The 19,726-nt window shown below is 39.0% G+C and overlaps 1 protein-coding gene across 1 annotated transcript; it reads left to right on the plus strand.

Moving 5' to 3' along the window:
• Positions 1-2,417: 2,417 nt before the first annotated feature.
• On the plus strand, positions 2,418-19,342 carry RNF141 (ring finger protein 141). Its single transcript, XM_081335726.1, has 6 exons — positions 2,418-2,494; positions 6,623-6,825; positions 11,045-11,153; positions 11,734-11,915; positions 12,730-12,837; positions 17,061-19,342. Exons 2-6 carry the CDS (start codon positions 6,683-6,685, stop codon positions 17,209-17,211), a joined length of 693 nt encoding a protein of 230 aa, XP_081191852.1. The 5' UTR covers positions 2,418-2,494; positions 6,623-6,682; the 3' UTR covers positions 17,212-19,342.
• Positions 19,343-19,726: the final 384 nt, after the last annotated feature.

The raw sequence follows: 19,726 nt of genomic DNA on the forward strand, positions 1-19,726 counted from the left end.
AAAGATTTAAAAAATGAGAGCAATAAAATTTATTAATTATATTTTTTCCATGCATGCCATAGTCAAGTTTATTTCAAAAATGTTTAACAGCCCAATCATATACATGTTTACCTAGAAATATATTCCATTTTATTTCTTCAACCTACCATCTAGTATGTTCAAGACTGCTATATAAAAAATTTAAATTGAGTGTTGTAGCTGTTACCATAATATACATGCAAATATATTTATCAGGATTTCATTGAAATAAACAAAAATTGCATAATTATTTAATACTGTAAATAGATACAAAAATTCACATTTTTCAACAACTGAATTTGTTCACAATTACTTTCCAAAGATGGACAGATTCATCTGAAAAACTATAGAAATATATTTCATATTATATAGAGAACTTCTAGAAATAAATATAACACCACTTTCATGCTTTTAACTACGTGTTTGACAAATCATTTCATTGTCTACTTATATTACAAGTATATTTATTTCAAATACTGTAAGTACAGTGGAGTTCAATAGGACTTACTCTCTAAATTAGTGTTTTAAGATTTTAGGTTTAAAAAGCCTAAATGTTACTGCTTTAGATGGGCCATACTTATTGAATTGGATTTGGATATTTGTGAAAAACATGAGATGAACATGAATTTCTTGGCTATGCTTACCCAAGAAATCCATAGGTACCTGGCCTATAGGGGATATATTACAGGGACTGTGCTGCTAACATTCCTTTTTATGTAGCCCCATCAAAACGTTGTTTATTTCTTTTACATTTACTAAATCTCTAAATCTAAATGAGTAGCCAGGGTAGTAGTCAGAATTTGTCTGAAAGAAAAAATGCTTATTGCAATCCAATATGCTTTAATACATTTGCTCGGGGAAAAAAACATAGGTTGAAAATACCTGGAGCAATTAAAGAAATAATTATTGGTTCAAGTAAATAATTCTTCATGCTATTTTAAATAATTAGCTTAAATAATCAATGGTTAGATTCTATTTTTCTTGCCAGGAAAGGAACAGTTCCACACATTTGTGGGCCATGTTGAAATGAATTAAATGCTTTCTATGATAAAAGACCAGAAAAGATTTTTTTGTTTTTCTTCCATGCTGTTTCAGTTTTGTCAATAGAACCTATGTCTTGAATCCATATCTTTAATAATGTGCCAAAAACTATTGGATCCATGATTGTGATGGATAGGAGATGATCTGTATACAAAATGAAGCCTGTTTCTTGCACCACAGATGTACCAAAAACTGTCAGATCAGCCAGACTGATAAAATTTGTTTCAATGGTGATTTTAAGTGAATCCTGTATATAACCTAAGCATCAGATCTAACATCAAAACTTTTGGATCCGTCAGAACTCACTGCTAGCACAGAGGTGGGATGGGATTTAATGTTGAAGATTTCTTTTAACAAATCATGCAAAAGCAAGGTGATCTGAGTTTTCCAGGCAGTTTTGTGGCAAAGGTCAGATCGATGTTAAGGTTCGATGCACGCATGCATGTTTACTGGAAATTACTTTTTTTTAATTGAAAATTTTTCAATACATTTTATCTTTAACAACCCCTCCCCCTCCCCCCCACCCCCTACCCAACCCTTCCCAACCCTCCCCCCTCCCCTTCCCCCCTCCCCGTCCCCGACTTCCCAGAGCTAAATACAAGGTATAAAAATAAAAACAATCATAAACAACCATATGCTAACAACAATAAGCTATTAAGTCTATCGCACTCTAGCTCCTATAAAATGACTACAAGCAATACTAATACCACATCAAAACTTATGCAAATGCTAAATGAAACTTTTTAGTCCCATATTTATTCTGGATGTAATCAATCCATTTTTTTCCACTCCGTAATATAACGTTGTTGCGAATGGTCTTTCAAGTAAGCCGAGATCTTTGCCATTTCCGCCAGGTCAGAAACTTTTAAAGTCCATTCTTCTACAGTCGGCAGTTCTGTTTACTGGAAATTACTTGACAGCGGCGCACTTGAATCCTATAAAATCATTAAGGATTTCAACCATCCGAAATTAATCTATTGCCTCGTTTTCGCGCCACGCTGTCTCCAATAAGCGTTTATTGTAGGACTGCACTGGCACTCTTTCTATGCAAGGACAATCCTTTCAAAGGATCCTACAGGAAGGTCACGAATAATCAACATTCCGACTCTTACTTCTTTGCCTCTCATAATTTTAAAACATGTTGCAGGTTTGTAGGAAAAAAAAAGATGATGACGAACCATTCTCCGTCGTTTACCTCTCAAAAACCTCGGGCCAGTTCGGCTATTTTCGAGATCCTGGCAACCGAGCAGGAAGCGAAACTTCAATACGTCGCCTTCAGGGCGTCGGGAACCCACCCCGTTGCCGTACGTCGCGTCGTGACGTCACGCAATCTCTTGAGCGGGTGGGAGGCTTTGGCGCCCGAAGCGGGGCGGAGCCGTTGCTGGCGCCGGAGACCGTAGCTGCGAATTCGGAGCAGGATGTTGGAGCGTCAGCGGTGAGGCTGCGGTGGAGAGTTTGGCTTTTTGTGGGCCTTGACTCGGGGGAGGGGGGAGGGGGAGGAAGAGGAGGAGGAGGAGGGGCGGGGCGGCTCTTCGTTTGCGCCCAGAGCTCGAGTTAAGCCAGGGGTAGGCAACCTCGGCTCTTTTATGACTCATGGACTCCAACTCCCAGAATTCCTGAGTCAGCTATGCTGACTCAGGAATTCTGGGAGTTGAAGTCCATGAGTCATAAAAGAGCCGAGGTTGCCTACCCCTGAGTTAAGCGAACCAAAACGGGACCGGGATGCGGTCGTGGCCGTGGCCCGTAATGAAGCCGTTCAGACCTTTTATTTTTGACATTTTAATGACGTTTGTATTAGCATTTAGCGTTGCCCCCGCCCTTTTTCCTTTCCTTCGATAATGCAAAAACTAGCCCTTTCAGGGACTCGGTAGTCAAATGTTGGGCTGCCTTCTGAAGTGCAAGGAGACCCAGCGTGTTTTAAAAGGGGGAAAGGGGGTGTCTGGTCTTTTGTCCATCGGATGTAATGCGACCCTATGTAACGACTGGATCCGTTGAGAATAAACAGGCCTGCTTGTGTAAAAGAAAATGCAATAAATAAATGTTTGCTTTGCCTGAACTATTTGTGATTCGTAAATGGAGGTGGGGAGGAGCAGTCCAATTTGCAAGCTGTTGGGCGTCTCTCTCTCTCAAATTCAAGGACTTGGTTCTTTCCAGCTCTAGACCAGCCCAAGCGCCTGGGTTTTGTGGGTCACAGAGCAGGTTTCCCTTCCCCCCCCCATGGAGGTTTGGGACCTGCTGTGGTTTTTTTTTTTGTTATTTTTGCTATCGGGCTCAAGAAGGTCCAGCCCTACCTGTGCGCCTGCCTTGCCTCTTGGCTCTTCTGAGTGAGCTAAGCCTGGTCAGCTGCGAGTATAGTCCGAGTTTGTTGAGTTTTGTGAATTGTTGTTGTTGTTGTTAGTTGCGAAGTCGTGTCCGACCCATCGCGACCCTATGGACAACGTTCCTCCAGGCTTTCCTGTCCTCTACCATCTTCTGGAGTCCATTTAAGCTCACGCCTACTGCTTCAGTGACTCCATCCAGCCACCTCATTCTCTGTCGTCCCCTTCTTCTCTTGCCCTCCATCTTTCCCAGCATTAGGCTCTTCTCCAGTGAGTCCTTCCTTCTCATTAGGTGGCCAAAGTATTTGAGTTTTAGCTTCAGGATCTGGCCTTCTAAAGAGCAGTCAGTTTTGTGAATAGAGAGGCACTTTCCTGGGTGGTTCAGGATTATCCAGGGCTAGTACTGAGGATGTTACCTAGTTCAAATGTCTGCAAGGAAACAACCAAGTTCAGAAAGCACCGACCGACTTCTCGGTTCAGCCAGCCTCTTCGGAGATGAGTTTGTTTACACTTTTTATCCCAGCTTCTTAGGCCCCGGGGCGATTGACTGATAGCCTTAACATTTCTTGATGGCTCAGCAGGGTGACAGCACCTGCCCCACCTTCTCCAGACCCAAAAGCCCAGCAGGGCTAGACTGGGTTGGGTTAGGATTGGGGCTTATAGGCTAGTTCAGGGGTAGGCAACCTTGGCTCTTTTACGACTCATGGCAGGGGTGTCAAACTCAATTTCATTGAGGGCCGCATCAGCATTGCGGTTGCCCACAGGGGACCGGGTGGGTATGGCCAGGGTGGGCGTGGCCTACTGGGTGGGCGTGGCTAGAGTGCGTATGGCCTACTGGGTGGGCGTGGCCAGCTCTACATCGTTCGCATCAAGGGTGCCTATGGGGACCTGGGAAGGAGTGGGACAGATCTGAGGGTCTCTGGCAGAAGGAGGGTCTCTGGGCCAGGGCCAAGGCAGTGGGGGCCGTTCCCTCACTGTTTCCAGGATGGCTTCGCGGGCCACATGAAACCACTTCGCGGGCCGGATCCGGCCCCCGCGCCTTGTGTTTGACATATCTGACTCATGGACTTCAACTCCCAGAATTCCTGATTTCAGCTATGCTGACTCAGGAATTCTGGGAGTTGAAGTCCATGAGTCATAAAAGAGCCAAGGTTGCCTACCCCTGGGCTAGTTTAACCAGAAAGTTGAAAAACTTGTCCCAGAAGTAAGCAATGAGAAACTGTGTTTTAGTGCTGTCACCAGGAGTTGAGGAGAACTTGAAGGCGAATATTACCCCTACAGCAACACCCGGATTGGTTTAGGGCAGACATGTCAAACACAAGGCCCGGGGGCCGGATGTGGCCCGCGAAGTGGTTTCATGCGGCCCACAAAGCCATCCTGGAAACAGTGAGGGAACGGCCCCCACTGCCTTGGCCCTGGCCCAGAGACCCTCCTTCTGCCAGAGACCCTCAGATCTGTCCCTCTCCTGCCCAGGCCCCCATAGGCACCCTTGATGTGAATGATGTAGAGCTGGCCACGCCCACCCAGTAGGCCATACGCACTCTAGCCATGCCCACCCAGTAGGCCACGCCCACCCTGGCCACACCCACCTGGCCCCTTGAGGGCAACCGCAATGCTGATGCGGCCCTCAATGAAATTGAGTTTGACACCCCTGGTTTAGAGAGATAAAACACTTTGGATGCTTCTGAAATATATGTACTTGAACAGAATTTTAAAAAAATTACCGTCTCCTTTTCAAGTAAGGGAATTTGGATTCAAGTAACCAGTTTTGGGTGTAATAATAACGAATGCAGGTACCCCCTCAACTTACAACCACAATTGACCCCAAAATTTCGGTTAGTAGGTGAAACATTTGTTAAGTGAATTTTGCCCCATTTTATGACCTTTCTTGCCACAGTTGTTAAGTGAACCACTGCAGTTGTTAAGTGAGTAAGAAGGTTAAGTGAATCTAGCTTCCCCATTGACTTTTATTGTAAGAAGGTCACAAAACATATTCACATGACTCCGGGACACTGCAACTGTCAGAAATATGAATCAGTTTCCAGTGTCCAAATTTTGATCATGTGACCATCAGAGTGCTGCGTTGGTCATAAGTGTGAAAAATGGTCATAAATCACTTTTTCGGTGCTGTTGTAACTCTGAATGATCACTAAATGATCACTGTTGCAAGTCGAAGACTACCTGTAGCTCAATTTTGGGGGACAGTTCTGCAAAATGATAGCATATTAAAACAGGTTGCTAGAATTCTGAAAAATGCTTCTACGAAACAATGAAGTTACAGTTTAAATTACACTTCAAACTGTAAAATTCAGGAATTTTATGTTCGAACGTTTTAGAATTAATACTTTCAATTTTTAAGCTTTGATTTATTTACTCTTTGGAAGTTCCACTCAACCCTATGAACAAGAGTGTTATTTTATAACCGGTATTACATTTATTTCATTTTTATTTATTTTATTTAATTTATATAAATTTATTTATATAAATTTATATCCCTCACTTTAATATAATTAGTTTTTAAATCTTTCATAATACTGTGATAATGTATCTGATATATTGTTTTCAAATTAATGTGTGTTAGTTGACATTACAGTTTTACAGTTTTTCTTTGTTTGGTCTTTTAAGATTTAAGATAAAGACTTTGTAATACACCTACAAAACTCCAGCTACTGGATAGATAAAAATATAGTTAGTAAAATGTAGTATACAAATTAGAACATGACATAAATTATAGTCTTTAAATAATAGCTCTTTCTTCACCGTAATTTGAGTTTTTTGCATGTCTAATATGTTCTTCTCCTTAATGGTCAACTAGATTTTGCTGTGCACTGTTATTTTCTGCATGGCTTCACCTGAATGAATGTTATTCTCTCTCATTTAAAAAACAATTGAGTTTAGTCTACAGAGTTTTAAAATTGTAAACTTGCAATTGTCAGTCATTATATTTTGCATTTTAGGAGTTACTAAAAATGTTAATAAAAATGTGCATTCACAGAGTGTTAATTTTCCTATTAAGAATATGCTTGAATTAGGTGTCAGAAATGGATTTAATCGGAGATGAGCACCGGCCCCTAGAGTCGGAAACGACTAGCACGCATGTGCGGGGGAACCTTTACCTTTACCTTTATACAGAGCTACTCCAGCTGAACTATATAGCACGTAGTTAGTTTGAAGTTTATGCATTGTGAATTAAATGCAGTGATGACTATTTATTCTAATACAGTGTTTTAAAATATATTTATCAGAAATTCTCTAAATGTGGAAAGCAGGATTTCGTCCTGGGACCTGAGCTAAAGCATTCTATCATGGGCCAGCAACTCTCAAGCCAGACCCAGACAGTTATAAATAAGCTGCCAGAAAAAGTTGTCAAGCACGTCTCTCTTGTTCGAGAAAGTGGCTACTTGACATATGAAGAGTTTTTGGGAAGAGTAGCTGAACTTAATGACACGTGAGATTTTTTTCCCCTTTTATGCATATGATAGTTTTAAGTATTAAACAGGAACATGCTTAAGGCATTTCAGAATGAATTATTAGCAATATGTAATGTATATGACTGCTTAATTTCTAATAAAAATAGGACAGTTGCATTACATGTGTGATATAAGGTTTAGATCCTCGGGGTGTGTTTAGTCATATCTTAAACCACTACAAATATGAGGGCAGTTCGGAAATAAACCTCCGTTTGGTTATCAATGACAGACACTCACAGATACAGAACTTTTATTATACACAATAGAATACTACAACATTAAATTACTTTTCAACATAAGCGCCATTCAAATTGAGTCACTTGTCATAACATCTTACAAGGTTTGAAGTTCCTTAGTAGTAGCTTGATGCCAAATCTGGACTGGGGGGGTGTTGATCAAAAACATCCCAACGAAACTTCTTCAAAAGTTCTTGGGTGCATTTAGCAGTGTGCTGGCGAGCATTAACGTGAACCAACACCACGCTGAAAGTCAGCATGCCCCGACGCTTGTTATGGATGGCTAATATTTCACAGTAGACTTCTGAATTGATGGTCGAACTTCACCAACAGTACTCCTTTGGCATCTTCACATTTGGCGGGATTTTCTATGGCACCACTTCCGGTGTGATGTTGGTTCATGATAATGCTCACCCGCACGCCGCTAGATACACCCAAGAACTTCTGAAGCAGTTCCTTTGGTATTTTTGATCACACACACACACCCCATAGCCCAGATTTGGTGCTGAGCTACTACTACTAAGGAATTTCAAACCTTGTAAGACGTTATGACAAGTGCCTCAATTTGAATGGCGATTATGTCAAAAAGTAATGTAATGTAGTTTTCCAATGCATATAATAAAAGTTCTGTATCTGCGAATGTCTATCATTTTTATTGAAAAGTTTTAAAATACAGTTTTCCTTTAAAAAACCCCCCCTTCCCCCTCCCTCCTCCCCTCCCTACCTCCCCCCTATCCCCCCCCCTCCCCCTCTCCCTCCTCCCTCCCCTGCCTCCCCCCCCTACTTCCCCTCCTCCCCCCCTCCCCCCCCCGACTTCCCAGAGCAAAATACAAGGTATATATCTAAAAAGCAATCATAAACAATCATATACTAACAATTATAAACTCTAAAATCCATCACTCTCTAGCTTATATAGAGTAAACCAATCCTTAATAATACTAAATATGTATAAAGAACTAAAATAAAAGAAAACTAGCGTCATTCCCATCTATGTTCTTCCACAATTCACTATTTCCTAAACATATTCTCATTTACACATCACAAGCACCTATCCCTATTAACCTCTCTAGCCAAAATAGGCTATAATAGATAGTTCTTACACAAATTAACCCACATTAACCCACAAAACTTTCTTCCTCTTCCTCTGTAGTAAATTGTCCATTAATTCCAAATTAAAGATTCTGTTACCATACATATCATCCCAAAACTCTTAAAAACACAACTACCACTTGACTATCAGTATGTTGTGGAAGTTCCATAGATTTCTACTAGTCCTATTTTCTTTTCTTTTTTGAGCGTTTTAAGGCAGCACGCGTCACCCTCTGTTCTCTAGGATCATCCAAAAGAGTTGCAGCTTGATCTCCTCCTGTACCATTCTCGTCTATCTGTCCATCTTCATCCTCTTGATGTTCTCCTTCTCCAGATCCCTCTGCAGCTTCCAAAAGTGTTGATGGGATTGCTTTTAAAACATTGTTGTAAAAATCATGCGCTTGCTTCACAATACCCAAACAGTACCTTTTGCCTTCATACATGAAGCTCAACCCAGCTGGGATCTCCCATCTGAACCTTATATCTCTTTGCTTGAGCTCTTGCACAAGAAATATAAAGTCCTTCCTTCTCTTTAAAATCTTTGGAGGAATTTCTTTTAGAACCAAAACTTCTTGACCAGCAATCACAACTTTAGTATCATAGGCAGCTTGTATAACTTCATCTCTAATTTCCCTTTTTACAAAATAAACCACCACATCTCTAGGCAACTTTCTCTGTTTAGCAATCCACGAGTTCACACGAAACACTTTGTCCATGCCTTGTTTTATTTCAGATGCTGGATGGTTCAATACCACCTCAAAAGCCTCAGAAACCAGCTGCTTTAAATCTTCCTTAATATTCTCTTTTAGGCCTCTAATTCTAACAGCAAACTGCATCTGATAAAATTGAGCCAAACTCAGTTCGCTATCCATTTTGTCTTTTAAATCTTCAATTTCCAATACTTTTGCTTCTAATATAGCATTCTTTTGAGTCAGTTCTTCCACTTTGTCATCCAGCACCTCCACACATTTAGCTACTTTATGCACTGAGGACAAAATGTCTACCTTCATCTCTCTAAGTTTCTGTTCCATCCTTTCTTCCATTCTCTGCTCCAATTTCTCCAATTTCTCCTCCATCTGTGCAAATTTAACACCCATTGACTCCAAAATTAACTGGGTATGTTTTTCAAGATCCTTCAATGTCAATACATCTGGAGAGTGCAACGCCTGCAGTAATGATTGTTGTTGCACCGGAGAATTTCCAGCACTCCGAAAAGTTCTAGGGGGAGGTTTAGACGCCATCTTTTACTTACAATTGTGACGCACTTTCACTTTAAGTTTTAAGCAAAGTCCATCAAGCTCGAGAGTAAAATAAAATAATCCTCTTCATCTCTTCATCTTTCCCTCTTGTACTGCTCTGCCTGCTCTTTTCCTTTCATAGTCTCTCCTTCAAGCAGGGATGGTCGCAGACGCCTGGCTCTGCTCCATGAAGTCCGGAGCAGAGACGCTAGCCAGCTGGGAGCAGCCCAGGCTACGGGGGAGTTCGATCCTTCAGCCGCCCAAGCTCCAAGCTCAGGCGGCCCCGGAGAACTCAACCCCTACCTGGGGGCTCACCCCCTCCTCTTCTCCCGAGGAGGGGGCTTCAAATTCGCCCGATATAATAAAAGTTCTGTATCTGCGAATGTCTATCATTGATAACCAAACGGAGGTTTATTTTCAAATTGCCCTCATACTTTGCGATCAGGACTTTTATCAGATGTATATTGTAATGTTCTTCAAATTGAAACTAGTAGATAGGAGAGAAGCTTATTTCCCTTATTAAAGACACCATAATAAATTACATAAGAGCAATAATAAATCTAGTACTCATTCATTGAAACCTCACAATAGCAGTTAAATCAGTTGATGCAAACCTAAACCATGGCTTAGCCATTTTAATATTGAGCTACTTGGAAAATACTTTACTTTCTTTGCAATTATCACTTTTATTAAAAATGTGTTCTAAAATTGAATCTCTATTGGACGTGAATGCATTTTCCAATTTGTCCTTTTAGGAGGGAAATAAATGTCTTAAAAATACTGTAGGTGGAAACATACCGTATGTTGCCTTATACTGAGTCAGGTAACTGGTATACAGTATCTAACTCAGCATTTATCTATGGTGATGAGTCATGTGTCTCCAGGCTATCTGACAGGGATCTTTCCTTATCTGGTTATGAAAGATCTTTTGTGTGTAAGCCATATACCAATCACGTACAGTTCTAAAAATCAGGAGTTGCATGAAAACACATGCTTTATATAAACACATGTTTGTATAAAACAGGCATGTCAAACTCGTGATGTGCGACGTATCACTTTTTCCCCATTGCTGGCAATGGGGTGGGTGCAGTTTCAGGATGATGCGTCCGGCCCGTGGGCCGGCAGTTTGAAATGCCTGGTATAAAACATAAATTTTCCAGCAATTTTGGCTGGAATCATAACACATAATTATTTTAAAGTTGTCCTCCTGCAGAACCACAAATGAAGCTGAACCAGAGAAAGAATAATTATATTCCCAAGAAGCCAAATCAAAGAAAGATGAATGTTTCTGTTACAAGCAAAGGGTTTGAAATGACTTCCTTGATTAGTTCTCCTGGCAGTCCTCTGGAAACAAGTTTTCCAGAATCAGAGGATTTTGATGAATGTTGTTGGCTTTTAGCAAGATTCTTCCAGACTAGATAAAGATGATATCAGCAAGTCTTTTCATGAAAACTGCTTGGGAGGGGGCTAAGTGGGAAAGTCAATTTCCACCAAACCCATTCCACAGATCACCTTCTTTGGGTCCAACCCTAAGTTTGAAAATACATTTGGTTGCAATTTGTACATCATAACATTATAAATGTTTAAAGTGCTACATATGTATAGAATGTTAAATAAATGTTAAATAATTCCAGAACTGCACAATTAGCTTCTGGCCAGAACAAGCATCTGTTATTTGAAGTGCAGCCAGGATCTGATGCTACAGCTTTTTGGAAGGTGGCTGTTCGGATAGTTTGTACCAAAGTAAGTTTATCACAATCTTAAATTCTCTATTTCATAGCAACATATAATGCACAGTAAGCATAAATTTGGTGGATGTTCATGGTTAAATAGGAAAAAAATGCCACATTTTCATAACTTATTAAAATATGTATGTTTATAATGTTTTGCTTGTCATAATTGTACTAACGTGTGATTATTAATATGTTAGTTACCATTCTGAAACTTAACCAAAGAGAGAAGCAATCTAGAGCTAAGGAGAAATTTTCTGACGGTTAGAACAGTTAATCAGTGGAACAACCTGCCTCCAGAAGCTGTGAATGCTCCAACATTCAAAGTTTCTAAGGAGAGACTGGACAGCCATTTGTCTGAAATGGTATAGGGTTTCCTGCCTGAGCAGGGGGTTGGAGTAGATGGCTTCCAGGGTCCCTTCCAACTTTATTATTGTTGTTGTTATTAACATTATAAAGGCATTTATAGCATCTTCTCATAACGGCAAATTTCTGAGTTTAGGAACTCTTGATTTACATTGCTCTAAAACTAAAATTAGAATAATTGGCGAGATGATTCAAGAAAAACAATAATGGTGCTCTCTGTGTTATAGATAAACAAGACAAGTGGTATTGTGGAAGCTTCAAGAATCATGAACTTGTATCAGTTCATTCAACTTTATAAAGATATCACAAGTCAGGCATCACAGGTTCTTTCACACAAGGCTCCCTCAGAAGGAACAGCAGAAGATCTGTCATCTCTTGGATCTTGTCAGGCTAGCCTTTGGATGGGAAGGTATTTGAAGTACTGTAAAAAAAATGTTTGAATCTGCTCATTCAGGTAGAAAAAGTCCAGTTTCTTGCTACAGCAAGGAGTTTAGTAAACTTGATTCTATTTAGGTGAGGGTTGCCATTTATTATAAAAATGTGCAATGAATGAATGTTCAGTCGTTAAGTCTACCTTTTTTCTTAGTGAAAATATATGTAAGCTTTTCTGAAAAAGAGGCATCCTCTTTTAAAGAAACATCCTCTAGTGATGATTTTGAAAAAGAAATTATCATTCATATTAATTTTCTTCATTCTGGAAAATTTGAGATGATTCAGAGAGTTGAAAGGACATTAAATCACTTTTGTGCTAGAAAACTATTGGAAATAGGTACGTAGATAACAGGAATAGATATTTGCCACTGTGTACAACAATCTCGTGCTTGGGGGGGTGTTTGTGTATAAATGTTCATGTACCACTCAGTATACAATATTTAGTAATTGTGTACATGTTGAAGAGAAGCAAATAACAAACTTCTTATTTATACATCAGTCTATGATTATTCTTTTAAATACTTTTTAACATTTTAATGTCTGTCATAAGTTTTGTTTATGGAACACCAAGTTTTTTGTATAATAATGGTCTCCTTGCTCCTTTCTTAGGATGAAACCCAGATAGTTTCTTGCAAATTGAATGTGAAATTGCTTTTGGTGAATGAGGGGTTAGAGGATTATAGCTATTTGTAATAAAATATTTAACCTAGAAATAATTCAAGATATACTACATATACAATTAAAGTTCTGGATATCTTTGATTATGAATAAATAATACATTTGCATTGTAGGGTGAAGCAGCTTACTGATGAGGAAGAATGTTGCATTTGTATGGATGGACGTGCTGATCTGATCTTGCCATGTGCCCACAGCTTTTGTCAGAAATGCATTGATAAATGGTAAGTCGGTTAAATCTCATGAACAGATTATACCATGTTTAATGAAGAAAGGAAATAAATCCTTTTCAGTGCCACCTCAGATTTCCAAGTTCAGCTGAAACTAGTCCTGAGATTTCACACACATACAAATATGTGCATTTTATATACTTGCATATTTGAGTAGTTATGTGTACATGCTTATATACATGCTGCTCAGAAACCTCAAGAGGCATGCCAGCACAACGTAAACAAATTAATATTAGTTATTACACTTTTAAATTAAACCCCTGTAAAATAAAAAGTGACTAAACTAATAGATCAGCGAAATACTGTGGACATAGTGTACTTGAACTTCACTAAGTAGACCACAACCTACTCCTTGGTAAGCTAGAAAAAGGTGGAATAGACAACATCACCACCAGATGAATCTGTAGCTGCCTGACAAACTGTACTTAATGAGTAGTCCTCAATGGCACTACATCCACATGGAGAGAAGTAAGCAGTGGGGTACTTTAAGGTTTCGTCTTAGGCCCAGTACTCTTCAATGTCTTCATCAATGACTTAAATAAGGGAATAGAAGGGGAACTCATCAAATGTGCAGATGACACCAAACTGGCAGGAGTAGCCAACACCCCAGAAAACAAACTGGATCCAAAAAAATCTTGACAAACTTTTTTTTTTTTTTCATTTTCTGAAACCTACATGATCGGAAAGTTATTTTATTGAAAAGTTTTAAAATACAGTTTTCCTTTAAAACCCCCCCCTTCCCCCTCCCTCCTCCCCTACCTACCTCCCCCCTATCCCCCCCTCCCCCTCTCCCTCCTCCCTCCCCTACCTCCCCCCCCTACTTCCCTTCCTCCCCCCCTCCCCCCCCCGACTTCCCAGAGCAAAATACAAGGTATATATCTAAAAAAGCAATCATAAACAATCATATACTAACAATTATAAACTCTAAAATCCATCACTCTCTAGCTTATATAGAGTAAACCAATCCTTAATAATACTAAATATGTATAAAGAACTAAAATAAAAGAAAACTAGCGTCATTCCCATCTATGTTCTTCCACAATTCACTATTTCCTAAACATATTCTCATTTACACATCACAAACACCTATCCCTATTAACCTCTCTAGCCAAAATAGGCTATAATAGATAATTCTTACACAAATTAACCCACATTAACCCACAAAACTTTCTTCCTCTTCCTCTGTAGTAAATTGTCCATTAATTCCAAATCAAAGATTCTGTCACCATACATATCATTCCAAAACTCTTAAAAACACAACTACCACTTGACTATCAGTATGTTGTGGAAGTTCCATAGATTTCTACTAGACCTATTTTCTTTTCTTTTTTGAGCGTTTTAAGGCAGCACGCGTCACCCTCTGTTCTCTAGGATCATCCAAAAGAGTTGCAGCTTGATCTCCTCCTGTACCATTCTCGTCTATCTGTCCATCTTCATCCTCTTGATGTTCTCCTTCTCCAGATCCCTCTGCAGCTTCCAAAAGTGTTGATGGGGTTGCTTTTAAGACATTGTTGTAAAAATCATACGCTTGCTTCACAGTACCCAAACAATACCTTTTGCCTTCATACATGAAGCTCAACCCAGCTGGGATCTCCCATCTGAACCTTATATCCCTTTGCTTGAGCTCTTGCACAAGAAATATAAAGTCCTTCCTTCTCTTTAAAATCTTTGGAGGAATTTCTTTTAGAACCAAAACTTCTTGACCAGCAATCACAACTTTAGTATCATAGGCAGCTTGTATGACTTCATCTCTAATTTCCCTTTTTACAAAATAAACCACCACATCTCTAGGCAACTTTCTCTGTTTAGCAATCCACGAGTTCACACGAAACACTTTGTCCATGCCTTGTTTTATTTCAGATGCTGGATGGTTCAATACCACCTCAAAAGCCTCAGAAACCAGCTGCTTTAAATCTTCCTTAATATTCTCTTTTAGGCCTCTAATTCTAACAGCAAACTGCATCTGATAAAATTGAGCCAAACTCAGTTCGCTATCCATTTTGTCTTTGAAATCTTCAATTTCCAATACTTTTGCTTCTAATATAGCATTCTTTTGAGTCAGTTCTCCCACTTTGTCATCCAGCACCTCCACACATTTAGCTATTTTATGCACTGAGGACAAAATGTCTACCTTCATCTCTCTAAGTTTCTGTTCCAACCTTTCTTCCATTCTCTGCTCCAATTTCTCCAATTTCTCCTCCATCTGTGCAAATTTAACACCTATTGACTCCAAAATTAGCTGGGTATGTTTTTCAAGATCCTTCGATGTCACTACATCTGGAGAATGCAACGCCTGCAGTAATGATTGTTGTTGCACCGGAGAATTTCCAGCACTCCGAAAAGTTCTAGGGGGAGGTTTAGACGCCATCTTTTACTTACAATTGTGTCGCACTTTCACTTTAAGTTTTAAGCAAAGTCCATCAAGCTCGAGAGTAAAATAAAATAATCCTTTTCATCTCTTCATCTTTCCCTCTTGTACTGCTCTGCCTGCTCTTTTCCTTTCATAGTCTCTCCTTCAAGCAGGGATGGTCGCAGACGCCTGGCTCTGCTCCATGAAGTCCGGAGCAGAGACGCTAGCCAGCTGGGAGCAGCCCAGGCTACGGGGGAGTTCGATCCTTCAGCCGCCCAAGCTCCAAGCTCAGGCGGCCCCGGAGAACTCAACCCCTACCTGGGGGCTCACCCCCTCCTCTTCTCCCGAGGAGGGGGCTTCAAATTCACCCGAACAGCTGATCGGCGCTGTTTCGGGCGAAAAATCACACAGCTGGGCGGCGGGCAGCCCGGGAAGGCTGTCTCCGGCGCCGCGGAGCCACCGGAAGTCAAAATCTTGACAAACTTTTAACAATGGGCCCTATCCAACAAAATGAGTTTCAGTTTGGAGAAAAGCAAAGTTTTACATTTAGGCAGGCAAAATCAAAGGTATAAGTACAGATTGGGTGAGACCTGGCTTAAAAACAATAACTGTGAGAGGGACCTTGGAGTCCTAGTGGATGATCACTTGACCATGAGCCAGCAGTGTGCAGCAGCAGCCAAAAAAGCCAGTACAATCCTGGGTTGTATAAACAGGAGCATAGAATCAAGATCACGCGAAGTATTAGTACTGCTTTATAAATCCTAGTAAGACCACACCTGGAATACCGCAGCCAATTTTGGTCACCATATCACAAAAAAGATGTTGAGAGTTTGGAAAAAGTTCAGAGAAGAGCAACTAAGATGATCAAAGGCCTGGAGACTAAAACATACGTAGAATGGCTGCAGGATTGAGTCTGGCTAGTTTAAAGAAAAGAAGAAATAGGGGAGGCATGATAGCAGTATTCCAGTATTTGAGGGGCTGCCATGTTATTCACCAAAGCACCAGAGGGCAAGACAAGAAACAATAGTTGGAAACTGATCAAAGACAGATGCAACCTGGAATTAAGGAGAAACCTCGTGACAATGAGGACAAGAAGTGGAACAGCTTGCCTCCACAAGTTTGAGCAGTAAGGCAGAAACATTCTCAGCAGAATATTCAACCTAGTTATATTTCAGTTTCTCTGCTCCATTTATTTCTTAAGTCGGGGGTCCCCAACCTATGGGCCATGGAATGGCTGGCTGGGGCACGGACATGTGGACACATACTCCCTCCCCACTCGCGCTAGCACCCGTGGCCCCAGTCGCCTGTGGGCATGAATGGGGCTGCTAATAGCCCGTTTGCACATGTGTGAATGGGGCCGCTAGCACTGGAAGGGTGTGCGCTGCCCATTTGTACATGTGCATGCAAATGAGTACTTTAAATATTTTGCCTCTTATTACAGTCCCAACCTCATAAGAAAGCCAAAACAGATCTGAAAATTTCAGCCATCATGCCATTTTGTGATACTGATAGGGTTTGCTATGTCGTTACATCTTAACCAACTGATAGCTGAATGCAGTCAGTATTTGTTGACAGGGTGACCAATTACTTTAAATTATAGATATTTGGGTTAATATAAAAAATTTTCCAGTTAAAAAACAACAGGATGTTTTTCTTTGGAAGCTTAAGAACTCATTGCCTGATGACTTTCAAAAATGGGTCTGCGCAGTCTATGTTGTGGATATTTTCAGTATCATTTTTAGCATGCTCTCCTTTAGCCTTTTATCCAAGATCCTATTTTATCTCACTATGAGAGCAAAGATAGTCCTGTGCGTTGTCAATACAAAATCTGACAAGCGGTGACAGTTTCTTCTGACTTCCTTTACAGGAGTGGTCATCACAGGAATTGCCCTGTATGCCGCCTACAGGTGACTGCTGCAAATGATTCTTGGGTTGTATCTGAAGCTCCGACGGACGAAGATATGGCCACTTACATACTCAACTTGGTGGATGAAGCAGGCCAGCCCCATATACCCTGATTTTAGTCTTAACATTCATAGTCTTAACATCTCCCAAGATACCGTTTTCATTATCTTTTCATTTCTTTATTCATTCCATTGGTTTCTAGAAGCTAAATCACTATTTTTTCAGTAACGACTAGTTCTTTGAAAGCCTACCTGTATTTATTACTTTCATTTAATTACTCTGATAACATTTTTACAGTCAATACACTATGAATTTTCTGATGTTTCATGAGGTACTGCAATAGGAAGTATTTTAGTTCTAGTAAAACTGTTGTTACGTGTTTGTTAAAAGTTGACTTCATTGTCTCAGTTGAAGAATGTGGGTGGTTTGCAAGTTCTGTTGTCCAACACTGTCTAAAAACAATGCTCAAATACTTAAATGTGAATTAAAATGACTAGAGTTCTTGAACTTAGTAGTTTGTTCTCCCTCCTAGGAAATATTGCAACTGTTAATATTGACATGCATTTGATTAAATCAGTAATTGGTATGTTACATACCTTTTATGGCATCTTTTATGAAAGCAGATTTTTTTTTATAAATGATGGACTTTTTCATCAGACAATTTTCTAAATCAGTATTAATTACTTACAAGTTTGTCTATGCAGTATCATGGATGGAATAAAGCAAAGTAGCTTCTCTATCAGTGGAAGGCTTCTGATGTAGCAGTCTTTATTCCAGTTCTCCCACCTCTTCATTTTCTGTGTGCTTTGAACAGATGTCCCCTGGGCTAAAACCTCTCCGAAACAGTGAATCTCTGAAGCATAGTGCAGATAGTAAAAAAAAACTATGTTCTGCTCTGTCTCTTGGCAAATATTTCTGGCAAAAGACATGTTAATTACAAAATTTGGCTGAAACGTGTTTATGGTTATGTATTTTGTTTTGTTTAGCTTAGCCTTCTATTTACCAGTTTGTAAAATATGCTATTACTATGAAATGAGATGCTAAAGCACAGGTATTCTTTTCCTGTAGGTACAATCTGAAGAGGGGAAAAAAGGAATCTTTCATTTTATTGTGATTGATCACTTAGCTTTAATGTAGTGTGCATGTTGTAATCGAATGTTGGGGTGAGGTATGACAATGTGTCCTTAATTGTTACCCTACCAGGTGACGTTAATAGATGCCAGAAAGCCACCATTTTCCAATCCACAAAATTGGTCCTAAGTGATTTTTAAAAATTCATTTCAAATAGCACCTTAAAATGGGCCTAGCTCCCAAAAATCAAGTCCCTGGGCAGATTGGGCCAGCACAAATCCCCAAATTGCTGCAGTACTGATGTTGGAATTTACTTTTTTCACAACTGCTATTATTATAATTGTTATTTATGGAATAGATTTGGCACCACACAAGGAAAGATGGAGTAATAGTTAAATATCATGAAGGGCTTATGGCTTTATTTGGAATTGCTTGGTAAATATGTATAATAATAAAATACTGTTGCTAAAATGATGCACATAAATATAAGTTAAACTAATTAAATTGCACACCTACGTTATTAGCTGAAAGATATCTATAAATTACATTCAGATATTGAACCTTACCTCTTCAGAATATGACAAACATTGAGAGATTTATCAAATTCTAAATTAAAATAGAGTAGTATTTAGTGTTTTTCCTCTTTATTTACTATAATGTGAAGGTTTGAAGAGCATGTCTTATTACTTAAGAAAGCTTTGATGTAGAGAGATTCACATATTACAAGTATTCTTTCTGACAACTGATTTTAAGTGGGCTTTAAAATTCAGAGTAAAGAACATATTTTCTTGTTTTTGTTTTGATGTGTTTTTCACTTACAAAGCTGATCATGGATTTGATTTTCCCTGTACCCTAGATATATTTGGATTTGCAGTGCTGTGATTAAAGTTTCCAATACTTTAATACTGACATGGTAGAAACAATAACCCATTCTTTTTTTTTTCATGTAAGGTTTGATTGATAGCACAAATGTTTGTAAGCAGTAGATCATTAAATTCTGATATTGCTTTTCCTTTTTTTCCTGTCACAAGCATAAAAACTGTACACCAAATCTTGAGAGATGGAAGCTTTAAAATATGGGTATGCAGTCCACAGAGGGGACATGAAATTATAGGTTCGGTAATTTCACAATTGTAAATATGTATAAAGTGAAAATGTGAATTATATAGTGTTTCTATCCGTTTAAATATACACATTAATACAAGTGTGTTACAATGTGTAATATATATTGATCCATAGTTAATATATATGTAAAACACTATATATTATGTATGTATATATATATATATATATATATATATATATATATATATATATATATATATATATATATATATATATATATATATATATATATATATATATATATATATATATATATATATATATATATATATATATATATATATATATATATATGTATATGTATATGTATATATGTATAATGTTTTACAGATTAGCTATGGATCATTTGCAGTCTTCCTTTTCTCTGTTTTCATTGTGTTCTGAAACTATGGCTCTTATGAAAGGACTTTTAGTCTAGATCTAAAAGTACAG

The sequence above is a fragment of the Vipera berus genome, assembly GCF_964194415.1.
Source record: "Vipera berus genome assembly, chromosome: 1".
Classification (NCBI taxonomy): domain Eukaryota; kingdom Metazoa; phylum Chordata; class Lepidosauria; order Squamata; family Viperidae; genus Vipera; species Vipera berus.